This window comes from Siniperca chuatsi, linkage group LG4 (genome assembly GCF_020085105.1).
Source record: "Siniperca chuatsi isolate FFG_IHB_CAS linkage group LG4, ASM2008510v1, whole genome shotgun sequence".
NCBI lineage: Eukaryota > Metazoa > Chordata > Actinopteri > Centrarchiformes > Sinipercidae > Siniperca > Siniperca chuatsi.
This window is the reverse complement of record NC_058045.1, coordinates 18017604-18044917: the sequence shown is the minus strand read 5'-3', so window position 1 is coordinate 18044917 and position 27314 is coordinate 18017604. Positions and strand designations below refer to the sequence as shown.

At 40.1% G+C, this 27314-nt stretch overlaps 1 protein-coding gene across 8 annotated transcripts in view; it reads right to left on the bottom strand.

Moving 5' to 3' along the window:
- Positions 1-27314, bottom strand: part of LOC122874798 (serine/threonine-protein kinase BRSK2) — a 168475-nt gene that overhangs the window by 41266 nt on the left and 99895 nt on the right. For all 8 annotated transcript variants that reach the window (XM_044193156.1, XM_044193157.1, XM_044193158.1 and 5 more), the window contains exons 2-4: positions 26312-26406; positions 9649-9734; positions 5139-5279 (exon numbers count right to left, since the gene is read on the bottom strand). In XM_044193156.1, the coding sequence (XP_044049091.1) occupies positions 5139-5279; positions 9649-9734; positions 26312-26406 (322 nt within the window). The remainder of the gene's footprint in view (positions 1-5138; positions 5280-9648; positions 9735-26311; positions 26407-27314) is intronic.

The window sequence follows — 27314 nt, the reverse complement described above, 5'->3', positions numbered from 1 at the left end:
AAATACCTTTATTTGTCAATTATTGAGTTCACTAGTTCACTAGTCAAAAATAGGCATTTCCATCTGGTTAGTTTATCGATAAAGAAAATGTACTAGATCACAATATTTATCACAGCAATTTTGCCTACCTTAAAAGTCAGATAAATGATGATCAAATAAAAGGACCTGTGGTTTGCTTTATTTCCTTCTGTGGAGCTATAAGCAAGTGATGACATAGACAGATGCATGTGGCTTCTTAGAAGAAGGGAATAAAGCAGCTAATGACAGAGGGAGTGTGGGAGACAGAGTGAGCGAGAGGAGGATGTGGATGATGTGCATGATTATGCCACTGCGTGGGTTTAATGTGACTTCTGGAGCATTTGTTTGTGCACATGTAGGTGGCAGTAATAATGTGCACATCAGTGTCAGGGATAAGAAGATGTGTGACTGTATGAATGTGTGTGTGTGAGCATGTATGGTGAAGCTATGAACTTTAGGGACAGTGTGCACTAACAAGCTCTGCCTCACTTACCCACACACAGCCACTTTTTATGAAACGAATAGACTTAGGGTTGTTAACTGGGTTACAAGGTGAAAGACCAGAGTCATTACTAAACCAAAAAAAAATAAATGTTGAAAAAGTGTGAAAGAAATCTCTGCATGTACAGCATTTTTAGTGGTGTGATGGGAGTAGGTGGACAAAATGACTAGGGAGTGATACAGGGGTGTATTTGGTCTCACTGTGGCTTCAGAAACACAGAAAAAAATCAAAACAATTTATCTTCATTGCTCTCATAAGAATAGAAATATTGTGCATTAGGTTTATCACAGGAAATCAGAGCATACAGTGCTTTCTATGGTAAGTTGAAGTGTAGTAAAATGGTAACCAAATGTGTAGATATTGATGAATGCCATTCAAATGACATTCTCTTATTTTTCTTTCTTATGTGTAAACTTAACCTCTCATCGTCTGTTAATATGGTTCAAAAGCTGGGTAAAAAGCACGCAAGCAGCTTGTCAAGTGTTCAAGGAAAATAGACTTTACTCTTCTCAATCAATCTGTGTCTCTGCTGGGTGTTTGCAGTTATGGCAGACTGCCACATCGACTTCTCTGGAGAGTGTATATTGAATTTGAATTTGTATACTGTGTAGCAGGTGTGTATTTTGTTGAATGTCAAAACTGACAAGATGCAGCCGAAGCTGTTGTTCGGATTTCCTCTCAGGTAAATGTGGAAGTGAAATATCTGGATAATTATACTACATCTTTGAAGCATCCACTTATGTTGACCTTGTGCTCTAGGAGAGCTGCTCTGTAGCTGACCCTGACCTTTGACATCCCTGCAGAGGGATTGAAAGATAAGTTTTCACAAGGATCGATAAAATGTCATATATGTGGGTTGTGCTCTCATCTCTATTCTAACTAGTCTGTCAGTCATTCTATCTCTGTATCTGAGTCATAAGTTTGCAGATCTTGCATTGGCTGACTTAAGAAATAATATCCAAACACAAGACAAGTCTTAGTGAGGAGGAGGGAGGGGAATAGTTTGACATTGGATCTATATTAACATACAATGAAGATTGTCTCTCACTGCCTCAGCATTCATTATAAATATCTTTTACTGATGATTCATTTCCCATGTCTGTTTTTATCGTACCTTTACCTATCTTTGCCGTATCTCTCTCGTCAGCTATCCTTGTGCTTCACGTTGTCCCTTTCTCTTCCTCCACGTAAAAAAGAAAACTGTCTAAGAGCGCGATCTGAATCAGGCAGAGGAAACACTGAGTCATAAACAGCCCTCTACGTTCTTTCATTCAAACTTACATCCATCTGGCTAAAGAGAGATATTTGGGGATAGGACGTGGGCAGAGGACGGAAGCACGAGGCAAAGAGAAGAAGCGAAAATGGGAGGTGTGCAGAAAAGAAGAGTTGAGGAGCATGTGTTTACCCCCCTCTGCACGGTGAATCACAGAGAAAAGGGAGCACTTTTAATGGCCTGTGCAGGTCCCCTGCGCAGACAAGTAGAAATGGAAGAAATTATTGCAGAAATGCTTTTTTATTGAGGGGATGCTGGGATCTCATTAGTGGGTATGGAAGGGAGGTGAGAAGGACTGCGTCTGTCTGTCTGTTTGCCCCTAATTGAGGTTGGAAGGAGGGCAAGTGGGCACAGCAACACTCCCAAATAATCCTCCTCATGATAAATTTACAAGGCATCATTTTCTAAGCGTGTTAGTGAGGGGATTTGAGGAGGTAAGACAGAGAGACAGCAGCAGAGTACAACAGGAACGGAGAGATAAATCTGCTAGTGAATCGTACTGCAGAAGAGCTGTGATAATCTATGTGTGTTCATGCACTTAATGTCAGTCCCAAATGCTTTCTCCTAATTGGCCTAATCTGTTCTTCTCAAAATCAGTTATTTACACAGACTGATAAAAGACTTCTAACTTTCATTCCCTTAGGTAGGACAGTTTTGTTCTATTTCCAGTGATACAAGCATTATCTTCTGTTTTTTTTAATTCTCTCTGAGAATTCAAGATGGAATCCATCAACTACCTGTTTGATAATTCAAACAATAAAATTAACTCAAGCGGATCATCCTGAGATAATCAGTAAAATGTAAAGTAGTTTTGACACAAGGATGTAGTACTGCTCCCACAATGGCTTTATTATTAAATAGCAGCAGCCAAAATGTAATTGCCTCTTCTATAAACTATACTGTGCAAAAATACAAAGCATATCAAATCACAGAAATTCAACCATACCTAATCATTACATGACAAATCAGTTTAATTCTTTCCTTTTAATTGCCCGTGCAATATTATGCAAATCTATCTCCCTGGCATTTACTGTAGTACTCAACACCAGGTTCTAGGGAACATTATCTCATAACTGTTTTTCACCAGCTTGGTTTCCCCTTCATCATCAGCAGGAAGCTATTCAGGAAACTTCCAAGTATACTTGACTGTGTACAGAAGAGTAGAAAAGCCTCTCTCTCCAGCGCTGTAAGCTACAATAGCCTTGGCACAAAAGTTATGATGGAATCACATAAATCATCATCAGGAGTCGACTGGCTGGCTAGCAGTCGTAGTGGCTGTAGTTGTAAGGTTTTATGGTGATATCTTAATGTTTGTAATCTGAGGCCCCTGCCTGTGAATACTATAGTGGTGTGAGTAACAAGGACACAAACTAATAATGTGCTGCATAATGATCATGTTTTCAAAGTAAATTAGCACCCTTGATCTGGTCTTTACTCTGGCCTTCTCTTCCAGAAAAAAACTCTCTAATTTGTTGCAGATCTGATTTGTGAAAAATCAGCCCACATCATAAATTGTATACACACTCTAAATAAACCACGGGCTCAGTTTACATTAGGGATTAGCATATAACCTTTCTTCCAGCAGGCAAGTAAAAGAAGGGGGGTACAATAAACACGATGACTAGTAACTGAATCGAAAATAGAACAGCATTAAAATAGGATTGAGAGAATAAAACAGTATAGTATATGGTATTATCTTTCCTTGTGAGTGATTACAGATTAGTTGAATGCAGTTCTATTTTTTGTTCCTATCATCTTTGAATTTTTTCCGCCTGTTTCTGCAAAGTCGCTGGAGATTAACTTGTGACCAAGGTAAAAATAAATACACTTGAACTCATTCTGCTCTATGGTCCTTGTGCTCCGCTATGCAGCCACATGAGGACAAAATGCAGAGCAAAGTCATACACTCTGGAGAGAAAAAAACCCTCACTCTTTGCTTTAGGATCACAAATGGATACGTACATTACACATGTTACACAATACACACATACAAACAAGAAACACACATACATTAGCGCTCCAAATTAGTCCCTGCTGACATGTTTGACTTCTGAAGTATATATGATTGCCTATAGTCTATGAGCTGGTAAAAAGTTAAATTACCACTCGAAGCCAAACACAATGTGTCACATTAATAACCTGGAAGCAAATTTTAACAAATACAAGGGTTCAAACACTGATATATATATATATATATATATATATATATATATATATATATGTATGTATGTATGTATGTATGTATCATCATGCATGTCAGTAGATGTGCTTTAAAAGCCTAAACAATGTTGTGCTACAAAGCTATTATTAACTTGTTATAATAAAACATTCTTGGTAGTCTCAGATGTTTCATGACAAACAACCTATAAGCTCCTTATGAGAAATATAGCTCTTACTGTATACAGTCACTTATATTCTTAGATATGAGGCGATATGTGTCTGTGTATTTGACTCTTTCTATTTGTGTCAACCATCTTCAGCTGTTTAAGCTGGATGTTAAAAGAGAAACTTTAAGAAAGAGGAAATATAAACACTTTCATAACAAACAATATCATGTTTTCTCAGTTCTGTAATCTCCATATTGAATCATTGGTTTGAAAACTAAACAGCACTCCAAAGCTATGAATAAACTGATTGAAATTTAGATTGTAGATTCACTTCAGGAATAATCTGTATTTTTTAGAAGTTATTATTTGGGAACTCATTATTTGTTCAATGTTGTATGACAACCAAATTTACTTTGTTACACCTCCTGGGTATGGTTATTTACTGGTTGATTTGTCTTTTTAAATGTATGGATGGTTCTATGCAGATAGTGAGTTTTTTTAAGTACCTCCAATATTTTTGTGAAACCTGTGGTGTTCACTGTTGTCTAAAACATGGTGAACTTGTCATGGTGAACTTGTCATAGTGTACGACTGTGTACCAGAACTTTTGTGTACTGCACTGAGTCCACTTTATTGTACTGTAAAATTATAAGAGTAAATGGAGACAGGATTCCATTTCATATATTAGGTATACTTTGACAGGCATGTAGATAGATCATCTCACATACTATTGAAATTTATTAAATTCAATTAAATGAATGTATTTGCTTTTTGTACTTCATATACTTTAATGTACTTGTATCAATGTATAGTAAAACCTAAATATTATCTTTTGTGTCAAAATTATATTTGTTTTCCAAATGTCACAAAGCAAGGAATAGCATCCATAAATAGCATCAATGGAGGATAGGTGGGATTGCTTCATTCACTGTTTTCACCAGAATACCAGTCTAATCCACAACATCTACATTATTAGCAACTAGAACAAGTCTTTTTGCATGTGGATCATTTCACTTACCATATGGAATGACTGTGGCAAAAATCCAGGGCAGACATGATCTGTCTGAAGAATTTCCTGGCCTCTTTAGGTGTTAACCTGCCTTTTTTCACCAAGTAGTCAAACAGCTCACCACCAGACACATGTTCTAGCACAAGGTACCTGAGAGAAAGAGAGAGAGAGAAAGGGAAAAGGGGGAAATCAGTCCAAGAAATATAGATAAAACAAAGAGAAGAACATCAGAAGAAAACACTCATACACACACAGAAAAGACAGATTTCACTTGCAGGGACAGGAACAAATACCTGTGTTCTCCACAGAGCCCTCTGAAAGGGCCCTGAAGAAACAGAGAAATCTCCTGACCTCAGAGGTCTGTAAGAACTGGAGCAATGTGGAGAAGATAGTTCCCTCACTATGATCTCCCCAAAGTCATATCATATTGACTGTTTATTTTTCATTTTGTCATCTGTAAGCTATCCCCACAGTCAGAGAATGAAGCATGCCAACAGTGTATTACAATCTATGTGAAAGGTTCTGATATACTATACACTCAGACCTCCGATGGGAGGCATCGGAGGGATGATATAGTTGCATTACACAACAAAAATATGGAAAACTTGTGGGAAAAGCTCTTAGACATAAGGGATTTAGGAGCTTGTGAATTCTGCTAAGGTACAGACGCTGTAAGCTTCTGTGACAGTCTTTGTCTCAGCACCCGGTAAATCAAGTGAAAGAGATTTTGGAAGTTCCTTGCTGTACATGTACTTGTGTTGAAATTAAGTTCTTCTTTTACCTTCCACAAACATGCATTTACACACAGTCTTCCCTGCCATTACATTTCTTACGGCCACTCTTCAGGTGGCCTTCCAGTCTGTGTGGCTGAGCTTGTAGGGGAAACAGTCTGCCTGCGCTGGGGATCCAAGGGGACAGAGAGGAGATGAATCACTGCTGACCCAGACCTAAAGCTGCATCTGTGGGCTGAAAGCCAGCAGTGCCCTGCCCCTGCTCTCGACTGGCCTGCTCGTATATCCTGTGTTGAAGCTCCCTCCATCTTCACTAGGACAAATTGAAACTCAGACAGGCAGTGAAATACCCTCTTTCTTCTCTCTCTCACTGCTGCGGGTATGTGTGTCTACATGCAACTCTTCATTTTTATTGATTACACTATAGAGTTGCAAAGTGCATGCTCACTAAACAACCCTAAACCCTTAATGCCAAAAAAGCTGGCTGTGGCAAAACCTCAACAGCTAACAACCAGACCATAGTAGGTGAGCAGCACACATTAATACATTTACAAAAGAGAGAGAGAGAGAGATTAAACAAATTAGACTAAAACAACTAATATCACCAGAGTTATCTCAACTTAGAGACTACAAATTGATTGAAAGTCTGCATTAAAAAGTAGGTCCTACTATTTCTCTAACATCATTACAACAAACCGTCAAACTCTGTGTTCTTTTCAAAATGACTGAATCTGTAATTAACCCTCCTCCTAGCCAACAAACTGAAGCTACCCCATCGATCTGTGAGTAGTTTTTATCCTTCTTCACAACCAAAATAAATATAATAAAACTCCACATTGGTCATGCCACCGGTGACCCTTCTCCACACTGCAACCTCTCTGCCTTGCTCAATAACTTTGATGCCCTTTCACTGTGCACTTTAAAGGACTCAATGGCCAAATTAAAGCCCTCACCGAGTCCTTCAGATTTTATGCCTGCCAGATTTCTCAAAGAGGTTTTTAACAGTGTTGGTCCCACTATTTTATCAATTGTAAATAGCTCTCTCTCCACTGGCTGTGTGCCCTCCTGCCTTAAGTACGCAGTAGTGCACCCACTTCTTAAGAAACTGAGCCTTGACCCTGCAGATTTAAAACATTTTAGACCCATTTCTAAATTACCATTTTTATCAAATGTTTTAGAGAATACTGTTTACTTATAGTTGAATTGTTTTAAGAATACTTGTGATATCTTTGACAAATTTCAATCAGGTTTCCGTTTACGTCATAGCACAGAATCTGCTCTTATCAAAGTAAACAGTGGGTTGGCATCAGAGACACTGCTCTAAAATGGTTCAGATCCTATTTATCAAACAGGACTTTCTTAGTGGTCATCGGTAATGCCTCCTCCTCTGTGGCCCCCCTGACCTGTGGTGTTCCCCAAGGATCCATCCTTGGCTCCTTGTTGTTCTGTATATACATGCTGCCACTGGGGCATATCATAAATAAACACAAAATCCAGTACCATTATTACGCAGATGAAACAAATTAATGTCCCATTAAAAACCAGTTATGAAGGCAATTTTAATCATCTTCTATCCTGTCTGTCAGAAATAAAGTGCAGGATGTCTCAAAATCTTCTCCAGTTCTTCTCGGTTACAATAATCTTATTGTACCTCTGTTTCAGGTTTGAGCCAAAAAACCATCTCACGCCTTCAGCTGGTACAAAACGCAGCTGCTTGGCTTTTAACAAATACTAGAAGACAAGATCATATCAGACCCGTTTTAGCTTCTCTTCAGTGGTTACCAGTTAGTTTTAGAATTGATTTTAAGATTTCACTGATCACCTTTAAAGCACTTCAAGGTTCAGCTCCCAGCTACATTGCTGGATTGCTGCTCCCCTATGAGCCAGGGCAGAGCCTCAGATCCTCAGGCAGGGCTCTGCTGGCTGTTCCTGAGTCCCGGCTCAAGACTAAAGGTGACTGGCATTTTGCAGCCATGGTGCCTCGGCTCTGGAACTCCCTGCCCAAAGATCTGAGGCTTGCTGAATCAGTGACATCTTTTAAATCACTTCTCAAAACGTTAATTCATTAATTCTAACACACAGTTTTATTGCCAACATGTCTTTCCTGTTTAATTATTAGTATTTATCGTTATTGCTGGGGGTTTTATTTTATTTTATTTCTGTATTATTTTAAATTGCCTGATTTTATTTGCCTCAGTCCTGAAATGTTTTAAATCCTGGTTCAACCATGCTAAGAGATGCTAACAATGCATTATGGGAATTGTAGGATCCAGCATGTTTACAGCTTGACTGACTCGGGTCAGGATATCTCAGCCTATGCTGCACAGTTTTTGACTTTGTTTTTAAATCAGTTTCTGGTAAGTACCCCAATTTAATAGAAGTGCAGTACTAAATCACTGGAGTATCACTTACTATTAACTGCTATATTATTTGCTCTCGCATTGCTTGTAAGATTATTTTAATGATTTACTGTTAATACCGTACACCAATCATCACAGCTTTGGTCTCATTGTTTCTCAACTGTAACTTAGCAAGCTTTAAAAAGAACTTGCACGTGTCACAATTAATCATTTCGTTACCTTTCCAACACTGCAGCAAAAATCTGAAATAAAACAGCTCATAGCAACACTATTACAAATCAAGTGTACTCATATGCACTATGGTCTCTTAGACTATTCAGCATTTTTTCAGCAACCATTTTTCATTCTCAATAGCACAATTTATATCAACATCACAATGTGATCATTCATTAATTTCTAGCAATGAAATATCCATAAATAAAATATTGGTGGGCTATGTATAAAACTCCTTCCACTTCTCCCTCACCTCTTGTACACACACACACACACACACACACACCACCACCAGTTTAAACAGTTGTGGTGGGATCTGTGCCAGCAGCATAATAACTCTTAAAAGCTCTGGACTGCGAGATCAAAGCACGCTGTATGTCTAAAAAATATTTGCTTTCAAGTGGAGATATCCGAGTAAGAATCTAAACAATATTAATTTCAAAATGACATCACTGAGTGTACTCGAGTCACTGTTGATACAAATGTAAAGCAATTTGTTTTTGGTGACGCTACTAGTGACCAACTGTCAAAAGTGATGAAGCAATGGGCACAAAATGTGTTTTTAATAATCCAATTATAGGATAAATCATAATACTCTGCTATTCCTATCATCTTAAAGGATGACATGTACAGTACTGCATGTCCAATCCCATTTGGCCTGCAAGCTCAAGATGAGAACTAATTGAATTTATTTGACAAATAGTCCTCGGTAGATCAAGAGGGCTTCTATAAACTACTGATGGGCTTGTCACACACCACTGTAAAAGTTAGCTAATAGATTTATGTGTTTGCCTGTGTGTGCGTGTGTGTATGTGCAGCCACTGCTGCAGACTAATGCAGCTGCCACTCTCCATGGCTAATGTTTCTTAATGCAATGGTGTTGCCTCTGATTAGCGTGTCATGGTGTTTACATTGCGGACATTTCCTCCCTCTATTAGCATTCCCCTAGCATGCGCGACCAAATTAAATGCTTCATGCCAATACTAATGGAACATCCGCCCCTCCAAGGCTATCATTGTTGCCCTCCAATCATAATACTCCAATCAAAACCGCTCTGCGGGCCAACAAAATGATCTGTGGGATTTCTTGGCATCCAAAAGAGCACTTTTAAACGTTTTACACAAACGTACAGTCATTTAGTGTGTGCAATATATTTTTCATTTAGTATATTTTATATAAAACAAAACTGGACCACAATCCACTGGTGATACTTACAAGTATTTTTTATTTTCATAGACATCATGTAGCTTTAAAACATGCGGGTGTTCTATGAGCTTCAGAATAGCTATTTCTCGCTCCACCTGTATGAGAAAGGGATAGATAGGGAAAGAGGGAGGAAGGGAGAAAAAAAGAGATTTGATTAGTGTAACATCAACAGAGTTAAGTTCCTAAAAGCACTCTAGGACCAATTGTCCTAATCTGCCCTCTTAAACTGCAACTTTCCTCTCACTGCTGCCAAAACTGAAGTACAAGGGAAACAAACCAACTGACCCCAAAATAGCCCGTGATGAGTTCTTACTGATCGTTTTTCTGAGGTTACCTGTGAAGGTCACTGTCAGAGAGACAAATCTGAGAGGCAGCAATCTGTAATAACACTTCACACAACCAGCACAAGGGCTTAAGAGGAATAAGTAAACCAATAAAAGCTGACTGGCACTTTCTACTGGCAGAAAGGATAGAGATAAGCTTTGACCACACTCTGGTTGGCATCCAGGCCGGCAAGTGCTGCTATCTCAGGTGGAAAATATGGTTTGCTTCAAAAACTGAAGGAAAACAGGTTGCGTTTGTCTTATCTTACAAAAACTGTGTCCTCTCCTCTTTCACAAAACAAGCCTTGCTGAATACTTTGCAATCACATTTCATAATCCAGTGGTTTGCTTGAGGTGAACATAAATCAGCTTGGTTAGGTAAGAAACATGAAGTAAAATAACCTGTCAGAGTCAGACATCCCACATTTGAACATTTCTGTCCACTAGGAGTACAGCCTGTGGGTGAATTGGGGTCAAAATGTCCACTCAGGTACATCAGCGTCTCCCAGAGGTGGCTTTTTTCCTGCAGTCAGTCTGAGACAGAGGCTGTACATATAAACACAACACTGTGTCCGGAACAAGCAGACGGCTGACTCCACACAAGTTTGTAAGTTCTTCTTTTTTGCTTACGGAGCTGCTGAGAGACATATACAGCATACTCTGAGACCGGTGAGAGCTGAATTTCACCAAAATCGGGCAGATCAGTTTGGATTTGTGTCAGCATCTCTGGACGCTGTAGTCAGCATGTACAGCTGCCACTGAAAATCAGCACGGAACCTACTTCGACAGAAGCCAGCGCTAATCTTCAGCCCCCTGTGCCCCTCTCATGCTCTGCTTGTGGTTATCTGCTCATCCCCCTCCACCTTTCTTGTCCATCTTCTCCTCCACCCTCTGTGCCTAGCTTTGACTGACAATGATGGAGATGAAAGGACAGTGTGAGTTAAAGGCTCCTCTGCCTCATCTCAATCTCATCAAAGTCAATTTCACTTTGTCACTTGCCTGTGACAGCTTTCACACTGCTTTAATGTCACACTCATTGTGGCTTAGCTTTATGAACACTCAAGTGGAGTAAAATCAAAGCTCTGATCTGCCAGCTAACTATGTTTTTTGCTAAACTCCCACAAAGCTGTTTGACTGGGCATAAAATCCAGTTCCTCCCCCTTAATTATGCTCTCAGGTAGGTATTGTACCCTATCTTGACACACTTTTGATGATTATTTTCTGCCCAAATAGCAGCGTCCCCATCTCCACTTCTTATCAGGACACATGTTGAAAAGTGTCTGATAAAAACCTGCTGAATTAGCTTATATTCAGTCACTGAAGAGAAAAATGCAATGCAATGCAACTGGTGTTGAAGCTGCAGCCAAGAAAAAGTCATGGGAGAATATAAAGCTAATAAAGCTAGGCACACAGCTTGTCTAAAAAGGGTAAAATGGTAAATGTGTAATTAGCATGGAGTATCAGTGGGAGTAACGGCTAGGCTAATCAGGGCTAATCCCGAGACTAATGAGGGCTATCAGCAGTACTACACCGTGCCACTTTCTCACCTGCAGCTAAGGTTTGTTGAGTGAGTGTCCATTGTGGCTAGCTAGCTAGCTGGCAGCAGGACTCCCTGCAGAGAGACTAATGCTACTGAGGACTAAGGGAGAGATGAGCTGTCGAAATGCTACAGAGCCAGCAGCTGGCTTCCTAAGCTTCCTCTAAGCGCCGCCTTTTAGATAATTGAAATAAGAGAAATGAGGATTAATGTGAAGACTTAACTGTACAACTGCCTGCTTATTCCACGATTAGCTGTTGATTAACACACTAATGTAAATCTGTGGAGCAACCTCTTTCTAGCAGTACAACAGTTTCATTAAATAGCCTACAATTATCAGTCAAAAGAAATGATCTGACAAATACATTTACACCTCACTTGTCTCCACCTGAGTTCTGTTGAGTGTTCCGTTCGTGCATGGATTATGGGGACAGGAAAAAGTCAACAGGCGGGAGCGGGAATCATAGGTCCATTTTTCTAAATAATTATGCAGTTTTAATATGAAAAAATGCTATTTTCTAATTTTTTTTTTAATCAAGAATGGGATGGGACTGGATTTTTTTTTTTTAACTCTGTAATGGGATTGGGACGAGACAGGAGTATTTTTGTGGGAGTGGGATGGGACAGGAGTGAAAATCCACTCCCATGTCACCCTCTATGACCAACTATTTGCTCACTCCTTCTCAAAGCCTCAAACACACACATCCAACACCTCCATGACTTCATGCTAGTATAAATGCCAGGTTGCCATCTACTCTCTTGGCCTGGCTCCTGTACATGGCTCCACACCTCTCAAGTTTCACATCTGTGAGTGTGGACAGATCTCTCTCCATGGCACTTCATTAAGCCTTTATTAGCAGGCACTTGGACACCGTTCACGAGACGCACACACACACACACAATCACACGATGGACAGGTGGTCAAATGAACACACACCTCTTTTTATCATTCTTGTTTCTCTAAAACCAAACAAGGGTTACTAGAGGAAGAATAGGTAAAAAACAAAACACTGACACACACTAATCCATATTGGCTATTGGCTATATACAGGAGCCTGTTGGTGGACAGGCTGATTGGCAACGCTTTCACCCACAGGATTTCCTATCAGTGTCATATCCTGTGATGGTGATTCCTGTTAAGGTGTGAACTACAACTAAGGTGGTTGCAAGCATAAATAAAAACAAAACAAAAATTAAGCTGTGGGATAAAGGATAAAACATGACGTCTTACTACCAGGCTCCAAGAAACTGTATTCTGCTCCTCCAAATTAAAAGCTAGAGCACCATTTTCTTCACATTGGAATTTAATTTTGATGTTGTTGTTTGAAAGTACGTCTAATGTGATTTATTACTTGTAATTATGGTGTAATTTGCAGGTGCAGATGGTATTTTATAATGGAAAAGTGAAACAAGCCTGTGCGAGAGAGGGGGGCTGGGAAGACTCGGGCTACATAGACAAATGAGGCAAAGCAGTCACTGGTGTTCACATGTGTCACTCCAAATTCAGAGGATGAGAGCCATTTTAGCATATCTCCATCAGCTCACTATCGATTCTTTAAATTGCAGCCCTGGATCTGAATGGACGAGCAAACAAATGACTGGCGACATCAATAGTTTCATCACCGTAGCTAAGAGTCCAGAGATAGAGGACAGAGGATCAGAGACAGCCAGGCAACAACAAAGATACAAAGTGATTAGATTCATGTCACACATGTCACAGAGCGACCGAACAGAGAAACCAACCCAAAATCTCAGAGGGGAAAATATTGGATCACAGGCTCTGTCATCTCTCACTCTCCACTTATTGCATCTCGTGCTCTTTCTCTCGTCTTTCTCTCTCATGCACACAGAAGGAAAACACAGACATTTCTGTCACCTCCCCCAGGCGGGTGAGTGAATGCTCCCTTGATACTGAGATCTGTGGATCAAAGTCAACAGGGCAGCCATGTGTGTCAGATAATAAACAGGGGTAGCTTTGCTAACATGGGAGCTACAGTGCACGCCAGAGCTGCTGGATGGATAGAAAAACAAAACAGAGACAGAGGAAGGATGAGTGAATGCAAGAGGAATGAAGCATATGCCATGTAATTCTCTGCAATGGAGAAGACTAAAAGAGAAGTGTAGAGGAGACAGACAGAGAGAGAGCACAGTGGCAGCGCCAGCTCCCCACCCCCCGAGTCTTACAGCCTCTTTTGTTGCTAATTAACACAACACAAGGCAAGGACAACCTTTTTAGCAGCACCATGCACCAAACAGCCCACAGAGAGTGAAAAAACAACAGGTAAGGTGATGAGGCGGCAATGTGAGGAGCTAAAAGCATGTGACAATCAAGGTAATGAAAAACCATTCCACCTACATGGCTTTGCTTCATCTGACGGACAAAATATCTAGGGCAGTTGACAACAATTCATTTGTACCATAAGCTTTCGATACAGTGAAACACAACATGTTAAAGTGCCAATTCCTGAAATATGGTTTTATGACTCACTGTATTCGTGGTTAATAAATCATATTTCCAACAGAATACACTTTCTTAGTATAAACGGTTGCCACGCTCTTCATACCCTTAATCATTATTTAGCTTGTCCTTGCTTTTCATACAACAACATGGGTGAGTACATTTTTGTTACATGCCGTGGTGTAGTGGGTGTGTCTTTCTGTGCTCTCCTGTCTCTCTGTGTTTCTGCAGCTAATGCCCTCCCTTGCCTTGCAGCTGCAGTGATTGATTAGTGGCAGCTGTCAGAAATCACCTAATCAGGACCAGTATAAAAGGCATGGAGAAGCTGCAAGTTGGATCAGTTGACCATTCAGCAGCATACTCTGTGTGAGTTTAGTTGGTGTGTATTGCAGTTGTTTCTGCAAGTTTGCTAGCATGGTGCCAGTGTGTGTATTACAGCTGTAGTTCTGTGAGTGTGTTTGTGTGTATTCTCTCCCTTCTCTCCAGGTTCTGCTTTTACACTCATTATCAGGACCTGGAAGCTCTGGGGAGGTGGGCCAGACGGCAGCTTATAGGCTGTGTGTGTTTGTGTGCGGTTAACCGAACCGGAGATTGTTATTCTTTTATGGGCGATCCGGCTCTTCCTTTTGAAGACGTGCTTTCTGTTCTACATTTGATTGATTTATATTATAAATAAAACCTGTATTTTTTTGTTCATACAGCTGGTTTCCTCTCCCTCCTTTTAAAACTGGGATTAATTTGTTACTCTCCTCATCCACTTGCCTTTTCAGGAATGTAACCATTTTATTCAAACTTAATAAAATTTTCTTCCTCCAAAACCATTTTGTTAGAATCACAGTGGAATCCTTGCTATTTTTCAACTCTTCAGTTTATGACATTACTGTTTTCCAAATATGTATTTTTACATACAAGATACAATTCAGAGTGGGATATCTTGCAGATCGTTTTTCGACCTAATTCATAAATGTACTCAACCAAACATTCATCTAATCTTCATCTTCCTCAACATCGTACTAGCAGAGTTCAACTTTCAATATTCTATGGTGGTCTAAACTTAAGGAAGGAATTTTTTTTCATTTGGTGAAATAAAAATATTTCTGAAAAGTCCTACAGAACATGATTCATTTTGCTTTTATTCTACATCATCATTTTTTATCTTTGACATTGTGACAAAAAAAGATCAAAAGTGAAACTCTATAGAATTGCAGAGAGAAGGGTGTAGTAGATAAATAGATCAGATGACATATGGGTGATGGAAAAGTAAGGTATGGATGGGGTAATGGCTGGTGAGAAGGGGACGTGGGTCCAACTGTCAGTGAGCAGAAGGGGAGGAGACAGCACAGCTTGGCCACTGGCTCACAGACAAAACCAGTCAGCTTGTCATCCATTCATACTTGTGACATGTAGACATATTAACGCATGATGCACACACACTGTACACACATGCCACTGATCACGGCAAGCCATGAGCCACCTCCATCCATCCATATGTCGGTCAGTGAGCCAGTAGGGCAGAATCAGTGTTTTCTGCCAGGCACAGAGGATAGCCAAGCTGGTGTGTATGCATACATGTGTGTATCTTTGTGTATGTGCTTACACATGCATGTAAATGGTAAGGCGTTAAGTTGCTGTAGAGTGCTGTATGTCAGTCTTTGTAACCAGGAGGGAAGGACATCAGTTTCAAGGGCAAACACACACACAGTCTACTCATCACACCCTGGTAGAAAGACATTGGTCACAAATAGCCAAGTCTGTTCTAAGGTGTGTGTTCTTATGGTCTTCCTCTACTTGGTGTGCAGGACATGGCCAAAACTTTCAAAATTTTATTAACATGTGCTCCTGGGAGAACCTACCTAAATTGATTTAGAAATTGACAGAGGCAGGCTAGGGGCAATGGATTTAACAGTATTTGGTGAGGGCACGTGTGCCTTAGGTAGTTGTGTTATCTCCCACTACCAAGCTAGTCCCACTGAGAGCAAAACAAAATAAAATCATATTTATCTCTTTATCGCTTTTCCCTCCACCCTGTTGACCTCACAAATACACAAACGTATGTGTGCACACGCAAACACACATGGATACACACTCAGCGCAGCAGGTTTTTCTGATAATCACTGTATCAGTCATCCTTTGTGAAGAGGAGGTAAATTCCCTACACAGGGGAGTTTGATCAATGCCAGAGACATGTAAATCGATCGGGACATAGTCTCTGATAGCTTGCTAGTCCTTATCCTTTATCCATCTCCCACCCTTTCAAATCTTACTCATTACCCCTTCCCACCCAAGACCAATTCTGACACTTCTCCTCTTCCTCCTTCATTTATTCTCTGTTTCTCTCATACTATCTCTCTAATCATGTCTGTGATGTGTGCCTGTGCTGCTGACAGATCCATCAGGCTGCCACTTAGACCAGTGGCAGGCCACATCATTTCATACTAACAGACATGTCCCTGGATAACCTTGGTCGTAATAGAGTCTAATGGCAGAGGTCCTCCACACCCTGAGGTCAAAGTGTATTATCATGAACCTCTTCAGTCCTACTGCATGGGCTGATGGGTGGGAGGGAGTGGGACGGGCTGGGGAGAGGGTAAAAGGTGTGTGTTTGTGTGTATAAGAGAATGTGAATGGCCGTGCATGTGTTTGTGCAAAAACCATCTGCAGGATGAGTGATTTATCAGTGACGGGCAGGCAGTGGATCCCTTTGGCAGCCATGTTTTTTTGTCAGTCGTCTGAAGTGTCTTTTTGTCAACTCGTCCATTCCGTCACTCACTCCCTAAGCGAGGGATATTTCATACAAGAGGATTGGTAAGGTGACCTTGGATTGTGTGGAGATGTGAAATGTGGATTAATGAACTGGTTTTCACAGACTAGAGAGTCAATGCAGAACAGAATGTAATAATTAGATCTGAGGGTCATCTATAGCATAAAAATATAAAAGTTTAAATCTAATAACCTAAAGTTGCCTATATTTGCATGTGAGGTAGATGGAATATTTTCTAAGGTGCAGCACAGGAACATAAAATTGGATCCTCTAAGGATGCTGGAAAAATTTGTATTAAATGCCATCTGCTGTCTTATCTTGCAAAAAGTCTCTCTTCCCTTTCTGCTGCCAACCTAAAATATCTATGATGTGATTAAAATGTGTTTCTATTTGACTGTCTTACTGTATAAGACTGGAGCATTCCTTTAAAAAAACCCTAAACAAAGGTAAAGAATGAAAGAAAATGTGCATTGTGAAAAACTTTATTAAGCATTAATTTATGAAAACATTGACATAATTTTGGCATGTAAAGTGGTCACAAAGTACAGTAAAGTTACAAGATTATTTATATGAATTAAAATAATGTACCAGTGGATGTTAAAATTGATTGATCAGAATAGAAGAAAGGTGACCTGACTGTAAAATACAGCACAAGCAAAGCTACGTAAACTACAACACTGGTACTGGTTTTGGTAAATGTAAAGTTATGTGAAAACAACTTAAAGAAAGTGAGTAATGAAGACAATTCAGTGCAATAATTAAGGTGGGCAGTAGTGATGAGCTAACAGTGATTCACTCACTCAACTAATTATCTCCACATATGAATGCACGGCCTATTCATTGACACATGAGCCTGGTCAATAGTTAGCCAGGCAGAGGTGTCAATACTGGACAGACAAAAGGTCAGTAGGTAAGACTGGTCAAATGAAATAACCCAAATTAGCTCGAAATAATAATTAGCTCTAATAATGTAATCAGGAAGTTACTTTAGCTTCCGCACTTGTTAATTAGGTCTTACACTGAGTGTGACTCAGGGGCGGATCTAGAGAAATATTCATGGGATGGCGAGAGGGTGGCATGGAGACTTTAAGGGGTGGCAGAAATATATATATGCCAATTTAATCACAAACAATAACATATATTAATATTTTCTTGGAAAAGCCCCCAAATGAAGATATTAGAACTCAAAAATATTACGTTATTGTGGCACATGAGTAAAGCACTGGATAAAAATATCTAAAAGGTGGCATTAGAAATCAATAAATAATTTTATTTCCAAATCTTCTAAAGTGGCAAATTAATGCCAGATTCACAAATTAATGTAGCCTGCACACAATATTCAAGCCTTGTGGAAGTTAGTTAACAGCATAATCAAGAGATTAAGTGATGTGTTGAATACAGAGGCGTTACATGGATGTAACTCATATTCTATGAGGACATGCATAGCCCTCTAACATTTACACACCATTTACAAAGTAGAACTGTCTTTGTTCCAGGCAGAATATAAGTAGTAGTAGTATTAGAATTCACCTAACTAGTGGTAGTAAAGTAGCACTCTACTTAATCATTACTACCATTATACAATACATTCTCAATACTAAGTACATCTTAATGTGATTTAAATTCTTCTTCACAGTAACAGAATAGCAAAAACATATATGCAATGTCACTGTTATATCCTTTAAGTACTCCTTCATATTACAGTAAAAACATATTGTGAGGTACATTTTGCACCTGTTTACTTAAACATTTGTAAATTCCACCTTACTGTGAAATCAGTGCATGAAATGCGTGTGAACCATGCAAGCAGTTTGTCAATGACAGATATCTTTTGGGCATCATTATCAGGTGTGTGCTTGGCTCATAAGCATTAAATGCCTTCAGTTTAGGACTCAGTATAATAGTCTATGTGTGTAAGTGGGCTAGTAAGTATCACTGTTGGCAGTGCTCTTTGTGGCATGCTTGTCCACAAGCTGTGATTCACCCCACAACCCTGCCTGTCTGATGTGAGACTATTAAAGACCAAAACCTGCAGCGAGAGAACAGACAGAACCTTAAAGGGAGTTGTGTGTGTGTGTGTTTCTTTGTTGACTACGAGCAACTAGACAATGGTCATGGAGCTGTCAATCATGACTTGCACCCAGCTTTACATGCACACATGAGCACCCACACGCCCACACACACACACACACACACACACACGTATACACATATATGTAGTGGCAGTTACATTGATGGCATGGTATATGAGTAGACATATCACAGCATTGTTGTTGCCAGTGAGATGACAGTTGTCACAAACATACTTCACTGTCCATCAGTTATAGTACTGCAAAGCTCTGCTACAGTGCCACATACAGCATTGTACACACACACACACTAAATTATAGAACCAAGACTGAACAGTAATCAGACAAACACACATACTGATAGGCATCATGTTGAAATGCAGGGCATTGGAAGTTTGTGTTTTTAAATGGAAGCAGCATGATTTAAAAAGACAGATTTGGAAGTAAAAATGGAGCACATTTTTCCTCTCAAGGGAACATGATGTAACTATTCAATTATCCGTCCCTACTCAAACAAGATGGATAAAAGATGATCACAATACCCAGTGGCTGAGAAGAAGCACACACAAAATACACTTCTGTGGGTCCACAGGTAACATAAAGAGGTAAGAAATCCCAGTGCAAAACAAAGAAATAAACAAAGGCATGAAAATGAAAACTTAACTTTTATGGGGAACTTTGCTGATCTCACCATGAAAGCATCACTCCACTTAAGGGTTAGAAGAATTGGATAAAATGTGCCCTTCGCATACAAAGGAAAAACAAAAAACAAAACAAAAACAAAAGCAACAACAAATAAAAAACAAAGAAAGCTTTCTCATCTATCTGACAACACAGCAGCTTCGCCTTTGAAGAGGAGAAACAAATGCCATCGGTTTAGACGTCTGTCTGTCTCCTGTCGAGCTCAATGGGGGATCCCACTACATCTTGTGTTCTGCTATCCTCCATTTCATTATTTTGTCTGCACTCCATCTCTGTTTTATCTCGATAAGACATATGAGAGGTAAAATCAGTCAAACAACACTGCGTGTGTTTGATGAGCTTTGTCTCCACAGTGAGCAGCAGCACTAACGGTTTTACACGTCTCTCCAGGATGTGTTAGATACAGAACTACCAGGCAGAACTGTGTAAAACTTAATGATTGGTGTCAATCAATGGCATTTAGCATGGAACATAATGTGACACAGGTAGGGCTAAAAGCTGACATTTCTTCACAATCCCCACATATCTTGTGCCCTGTAGGTAAAATCTACCCCCCTCATAAACACTCTCAAAGACTTGGGGCGGGGGGGATATACACTGATTTGGAAGTGGTGATTGGAAACCAAATTAGGATGTAGAATGCTGAGTGATCTTCATATTGACTGATAACAGATAAAGGGCTTTGTAAGGCTTTGAAAAGACTGACTTTCTCATGATTTTGTTCTGTAATATAGCTATAATCTACATATTTTGATTAAGCCAAACAAAAGACTGCAACTATACTTCTTGAATTTTGTATTGCAAAAATTTTAATTCACACAACAAATGCAAACATAAATCAACAGGCAGAAATGAGTGAAAGAAGCAGCAAACAGCAGAGAAACATAGTTGGTAGTTCTACAGTCTTTCTGTGTCAGCCTGTTAAGATCAAACTGTGTGCTAAGCCCTGGCTTCTGGCTCAGCACCATATAAAGCTGATGGATCAACGTACAGGGGCACAACATATGAAACCCATTTATTATAAGGGGTGTCTGCTTCGTCTCTGCAGCCACGCAGACACGAGCACAAAAAGACACGCACAAACACATATGCACACAACATAAAGTTAAAGAGGACTTGTGTGTGTTGCAGGCATTTCTATATCCAACCCACTAGCGGCACAACAGAGATGGGAGAGAATGGCCAATCTATAATCATTAGGAGGGAGGAGTAGAGATGGCGGAGAAAGAAAGCTACAGTGCTGTCAGCGAGGTGTCGGGATAACAAGGTTAGACTTTGTGTGATTCATCTGTGGCCATGGCATTCTGCTCCTCACCCGCCCACCACAATCTCTGTCGGTTGGTGTACTCAACCTTTATTCCTTGCTTTGCTCTGCCTCTTTAGTCCTAAATTACTATTTTAGATACTGTGCATTTAAAACTTGGGATACTATTGTGTCATACAGTCATCCTGAATTAAATTTTCCGTCATTTCGTCGTTATTTAGACTACAGATACAGATGCACAGACTGTACAGATTACACAAATTATATGGTCACATTGCTTTTGCTCCATAGAAGAAGCAACATTTCCTCATTCATGGACCGTAAATCAAATATTCAAACCATACGGATTTTGTTTTGATCCTTATCCTTGTCTTTATATTTCATGCCATCTTGTAATGCAGCTGTCTACCCTGGCTGTGGCATTGCCCTGTTGTTCTCAGCTTCAATTATTTGCATCAGGGTGCAATTATACTGTAGGCATCTCTCTCTCTCTCTCTCTCTCTCTCTCTCTCTCTCTCTCTCTCTCTCTCTCTCTCTCACACATTTCTCATCTGCAATGTTATGACTGACATCAAGGACAGAGTCAACAAACCAAAAGTAACCTCACAGCGCTAAAAAAAACCCATCAAAAACAGCACAGCTATGTAGAGATATCTTCTTCACAAGACATCCATCCAAAGTGTTCTAACTTCATGTTCACCATCCTTTCTAACTCTCCACACACACACTCTTCCCTCCTCTCTATCTCCCTTCATCCTGCACCCTCCTCTCCCTCTCTTCCTTTCTCTCTCTGGGCTTGGGGACTGTAGAGTGACTTTGAAGTTGTGCTGCTTCAGGAGGAGAGAGAGTCACTCTGGCTAATTAGTTGTCCTTATCCCAACAGCAGCAGCCGCCACCAGCTCACTGGCTCAGAGGGAGAAACAGAGCAGGCATCAACAGCAACTACCAACTGCTGCATGCTAAATATACCCTTCTCCCTCTGCTAGTTGTTAGTGCTAGCGGCTAGCAACAATTTAACTCACCCCAAGACTAAACTGCGGATTAGAGAAGTTGCTCCACTCAGCATAATGATAGGTAATATGGTATGAAATATGGTACAGTGAATCCTCTGCTCTCAGGGAAAGCTTGTCAGACCATAGCTGACTGCAGTGGCAAGATTCTACTTAGTGTCAATTTTTTCCACCATGTCATCGTCATCAATATGACCATTAGTTTTACAGTAGGTGCTTGGAAGCATTGCAATAACAGACTTGTGTTCAAATTAGCAATACATGCTTTATCACTAGGACTGGGTATTAAACCTCATCACCTTTTTTTGGATAAGATTTAACATTTAGAGAAAAAAAAGGGCACTGTAGAAAAACATAGTTGTTAACAAAATTATTGTTATGGTATTGGTACCAAAATGCTGGTATCATACTAGTTTCCCACAATTTCTCTGGCTTGTGACCCAGTTTTATTTTCCAGAATTCTCATGACACCAGTAATTACAGAATTGTCACACTGCTGTGTGAATTTGAATTATGTTTATTTTTGTATTCTATTTTCAAGAGTGTGCAAGCAGCTCCATCCTTATATAACATCCCAGTATCACAATAGACACAGATATGTTAGGAAGAGATGTTCTATGGCTCACCCTACACTTTGACCTCCTCTTGGTGGAAGTGTGCGAAAAGAAAATTTTTCTTACTGATATCTACAAATCATTAATCATTATTTAAATGTCACTGTTCATTGTGATGATATGTATGGCAACAATTTGGCCATACCATATGTGTGAATGTCACATTAATAGTTCAAGAACAAAACACACACTCACTCCTGACTACCTACTAAGGTGTCTGTGTTATCTTGTCTCAGCAAGGTTTCTCACAGCATGTCCATCTCTCTCTCCTGAGTCTTGCTCTCGTTTGCCCTTCCTCCCTCTCTCTCTCTTTCTCTCTCTCAACCACATGGCCGCCAGAGAGAGAGAGAGAGAGAGAGAGAGAGAGGGCTGGCTGAGTTTCAGAAACATTAACTACTCCCTCGAGATACACACACAGACACGCTGACACATACAGTGTTGGTTCTCGGCTTCTCTTTGTATCAGATCGCCACACTCCATTCTGTTTGGCCTCAGTGCCAATGACTGCTGACATACTGTCATATGTGCACATACTGTGGATTCTCTTTCTGTCTGTTTCTCTCTCATCATTTGAAACATGACAGGCAGCCACTTCCCACTGACGGAGTCTCTTATTACTATTCAACTAACTCCATTGTTAGGTTTTCTGCTTAGAAGTGAACAAAAATAAATAAATAAATAAACATTGGGCTACATTTGCCCTTTGAAGTAGTCAAGCTTCATTCCCTGGTAACAAACAAAGACGAAGTTCACAGACGAATTCATTATCCAAGACAATTCAATGTTTTTCTGGTCCGTAGTGTCATAGCCTGTGGGGCTGTGGACTAAAGGGTTCAACATTAGTTATACAAAGTTCAACACACAGTGAGTGGAGGAAAGCCCTCTCTGCCAGATATTCTGAGACAATTAATTACACCCGTCTCCTCATCGCCACAGACCCCTGACTCCCAAGGCCAGTCAGGGGAAGGACAGATGTAGAGGGATGACGTACGTCACGGAGAATGTGTTTGTGCACATACATATGAATATGTGTGTGTGTCTGTATGACACATGTACACACATTCTTATGAACTCTTGTGTGCGCGTGTGTGTCCTGTATGTGTGTATCAGGGTGTGTACGCATGCATATACGTGTGTTGTCAGCGGTGTTGCGCGCAATTCACGCACGCACACACACACACACACACACACACACACACACACACACACACACACACACACACACACACACACACACACACACACACACACACACACACAGACACCTGTCCAGGAGAGTCAGATTCTCCCCTAATGGCACCATGGGGACCCAAACATTAGCATATTAAAAGGTGACATTTCACAGTCTGAGCCTTGCAGTAGAGTGCAGCCTGATCACTCTGACAGTCTGACAGCCACACAGGCAGGCCGAAGAACAGACCTGTAAGACTGGAGTGCAGAGGGAAAGTGGCTGGATTTGAGTCAGAAAACACCTGTCTAGCCATAATGCGAACCTCAGAATAGGAGAGTGGATTTGTAATCTGAGACCAATGATATGTCAAGCGTGTCCTGCAAGGGAACTTTACAAATGACCTCACCAACAGTGTGGTCTAATAGGTCATGCCTCATAATTTACAGCTTTATATCAGATGCCAAAGAACAAATCAATACACTCATATGTACTGTAAACACACAGAAATGCTGACACAAAACAATAATGCATGTTTACAGTTTAGATTAGATTAGATTAGATTTTCAAACCCTGTGAAATACTGAATTTTACCTGTTTACTACACAAATATGATCACATATTTTATTTCCATCACAATGTATACACAGACTAGCTAAAACAAGCACAGACAGACAGACAGACAGACAGACAGATAGACACACACACACACACACACACACAATGACAATGAAGAGGAACAATGGGAGAGAAGAATGAAACAGAAGATAAACGCAGGGAAACAAAACTGATAGTAGCAGCAGAGTAAGATGGAAATGACAATGTATGTAGAAAAAGACAGCGGAAAAAGAAGCTAATAAGAGACATGAGAAATGAAAGAGAGATATGTGATCCAAAATTGAAGGCACCTGATTCACTAAATGAAAAGAAACCTAACGGCTGCATTCAGTTTGAAAGACTTATTTACTTATTATGTGAAATAATGGTGGTTATGAACTCCAAAACTTACAAGACACACATTAAAAGTGTATCTTTCAGAGGAACTCAGTTGCCCCTGGCTTCCCCACTATTTAGTCCCTACTGGCACATACATGAACACACACACACACACACACACACACACACACACACACACACACACACACACACACACACACACACACACACACACACACACACACACACACACACACACAGCAGTTGAGAGAAGTGTGACAATGGCTGAGTTCAGTAATTGGCTCTGAACTGCAGCTTCAGCAAAAGCCTTGGTCCTGTCGGAAACTTGTCAGTGTTTGGCATCTGTTACTATCATTTTCCTCTGCAGGACAGCACAATGTGAAACACCTGGGTTGAGACATTATCCTGCTACCTTCTCGTCTGCTGTCACATGTTACAACGGTTCCAGCAACTACTTCTGCTACAACTAATAATACTTCTGTCAGTGCTGAGGCAACAGAAATGACCTGTCTTTCTCTCATGAAAATATTAGACTGCAAGTTGAGCCGAATAAGAGAAAGAAAGAACGCGACTACCGGAGCAAGACGGCAATGAGTGAGAAAAATTCGGGGAGACACTGACACAGCGAGAAGCTGATTAATGCCGACTGTTTATCAAACAGCAATATTCGAGCACAAAGCGCTTTTCATCTAAAGTCTAATGATGCTGCTGCGGAAGTGATGCAAAACAGGGATTTTCCATTTGCAGATAACCTGTACTGTGAGCAAACCCACCTGCTTTCCAGCTCATGAGCAAACAATTACAGTAGGTGCTCCTCTCTGCATGTGTCCTGTGAAAGATAATTTTCAAGTTGTAGCATCTTGTTGTCCTCCATCTTCCTGCTCTGTTCAGTTTCTTTACAACTATTCCATCAACACAAGGGCCAATTTTGCAACATGCAAATTTTGAGCGAGCACTGAATAGAACTGCCTAGCAGGAGCCCCAGGAAGTAATAAGAAAAAAAAATGCCTACTGTATCCTTCAAAAAGACGTTGTGTGGATAACAGCAAAATTATAAATAGGAGTGTTTCACCCAGAAGATTTTGAAGAGTTTTGGAGTGAGGATATAGTAATTGTAGTTGCAGAAACCTGCTTTATTGTTGTGCTACACCAAGATTTCTTGGAGGCTCTGACTCCTGGCCGGGGAGCCAAACAGCTGAGTCCTTCAGTTGAACATTTGAAAAGGATGAAAATCAGCTGCTTCAAAGACCCACTGTCACTGACTCACTAACTGATTCCACTCTTCATAAGGCTTATTATGACATAAATCACTCATATTCAAACATTTCTGCAAGATCAGCCATTGATTTCTGTAAAAAAAAAATGTAAATCAACTCAAGCAGCCCAGTCCTTCTAATTTGGATGTTTGAAATGCTAGCTGGTAGTCAGCCCAGATTTTTTGTGTCAAAGAGGTCACTCTTTCAGGGACATCACTACTCAGTCACAATCTCAGTGTTGCTTAGTCGACCTTGCTGCTGCATATTTTGTAGAAAGAGAGAGGAATGATGTTCAGAAATGATCCCCAGCCAGACTTGAACAGGGACAATGTGGTTGTTGAAATCTACAAAATAAAGGCCCTTTGAAAATTACTTTTTTGACTAGTACTTGCCTTCTTCACACACATATACATGGAAAGATTTAAGTAAACAAAAAACAGAAATTATCTTCAGAAGAAGAGACAAAACGGTTAGCAGAGTAAAAACTAACTACTTCAACAACCTCAATTGTAAATCTGAAAGCCACTGACAGGACTGAAAGCTGTAAACGTACCTTCATTAGTACTGACTCACTGAGTTTCTCGCGATTGACGATCTTTATGGCAACTTTCTGGCATGTTACACAGTGGACTCCGAGCTTGACCAAACCTGCAAAAACAAACACACACTTTATTAGGTCAAATAAGTCAAACGCTTCTTAGATGTCTGCACTTAGGACTAATAGCAAGACTATTTGTGTTCAGACAACACCAAGAAAGCAACTGATGCATAATAATGCACTGTAGTGAATGTACAGTGTATAACACATTATGCAAGAACATTTATAATGGACTGTCAAATTAAAGTGATGTGTGAAGAAAATTAAGTTGTTTTTTTTTGGCTAACCACTAATGTGCATTGACCAGACTGATGTAAAATGGCTCGTGACCTCATGTACAGAACACTGATAATGACTTTTGAAGTGTCCCTTAAATAAACTGCCCTCTGGGGTTTATTTGAGTCATAAAGGCAGTAAGTGAGTGGGCCATTTGTGTTATTGATTCCTATAATGTACTAAACTGCTGTGATGCAGTCATGTTGAGTTAGCTCAAACAGACAATAAAAAGGCAGCAGTAACAAACAGAGGCATTACAAAGCCAAAGGTCAGTTGTTGAATGGGACTCATTATTGACCAGGGTGCAAAAATAACAAGAACGAAGCAACAATGCACCAAACTGTAGGAGAGTAAATTAGATTGCATTGCAACAACTCAGCAGAAAATGCTTTACTTCACAACACAAACACATCGATGCATGGGGGAGAGATTTGAGTGTTTGATACGCCACACCAGTCAGTTCTATTGGGATTCAAACACAAACTTTCGGCATTGGCATTAAGTGTCAAAATCAAAACTCACACATTATAAATCCTGTGATTCGCTGCAGAACCACAAAACACATCTCCCCTGCTTTGCATCAGTAAATGTCCCCAAGTATCCTTAGTTACATGATCAGGCACAAACAATGTAGAAAACAAGCAGGGATACCCCTATGAGTGTACAGTTACAGTGGAACAAA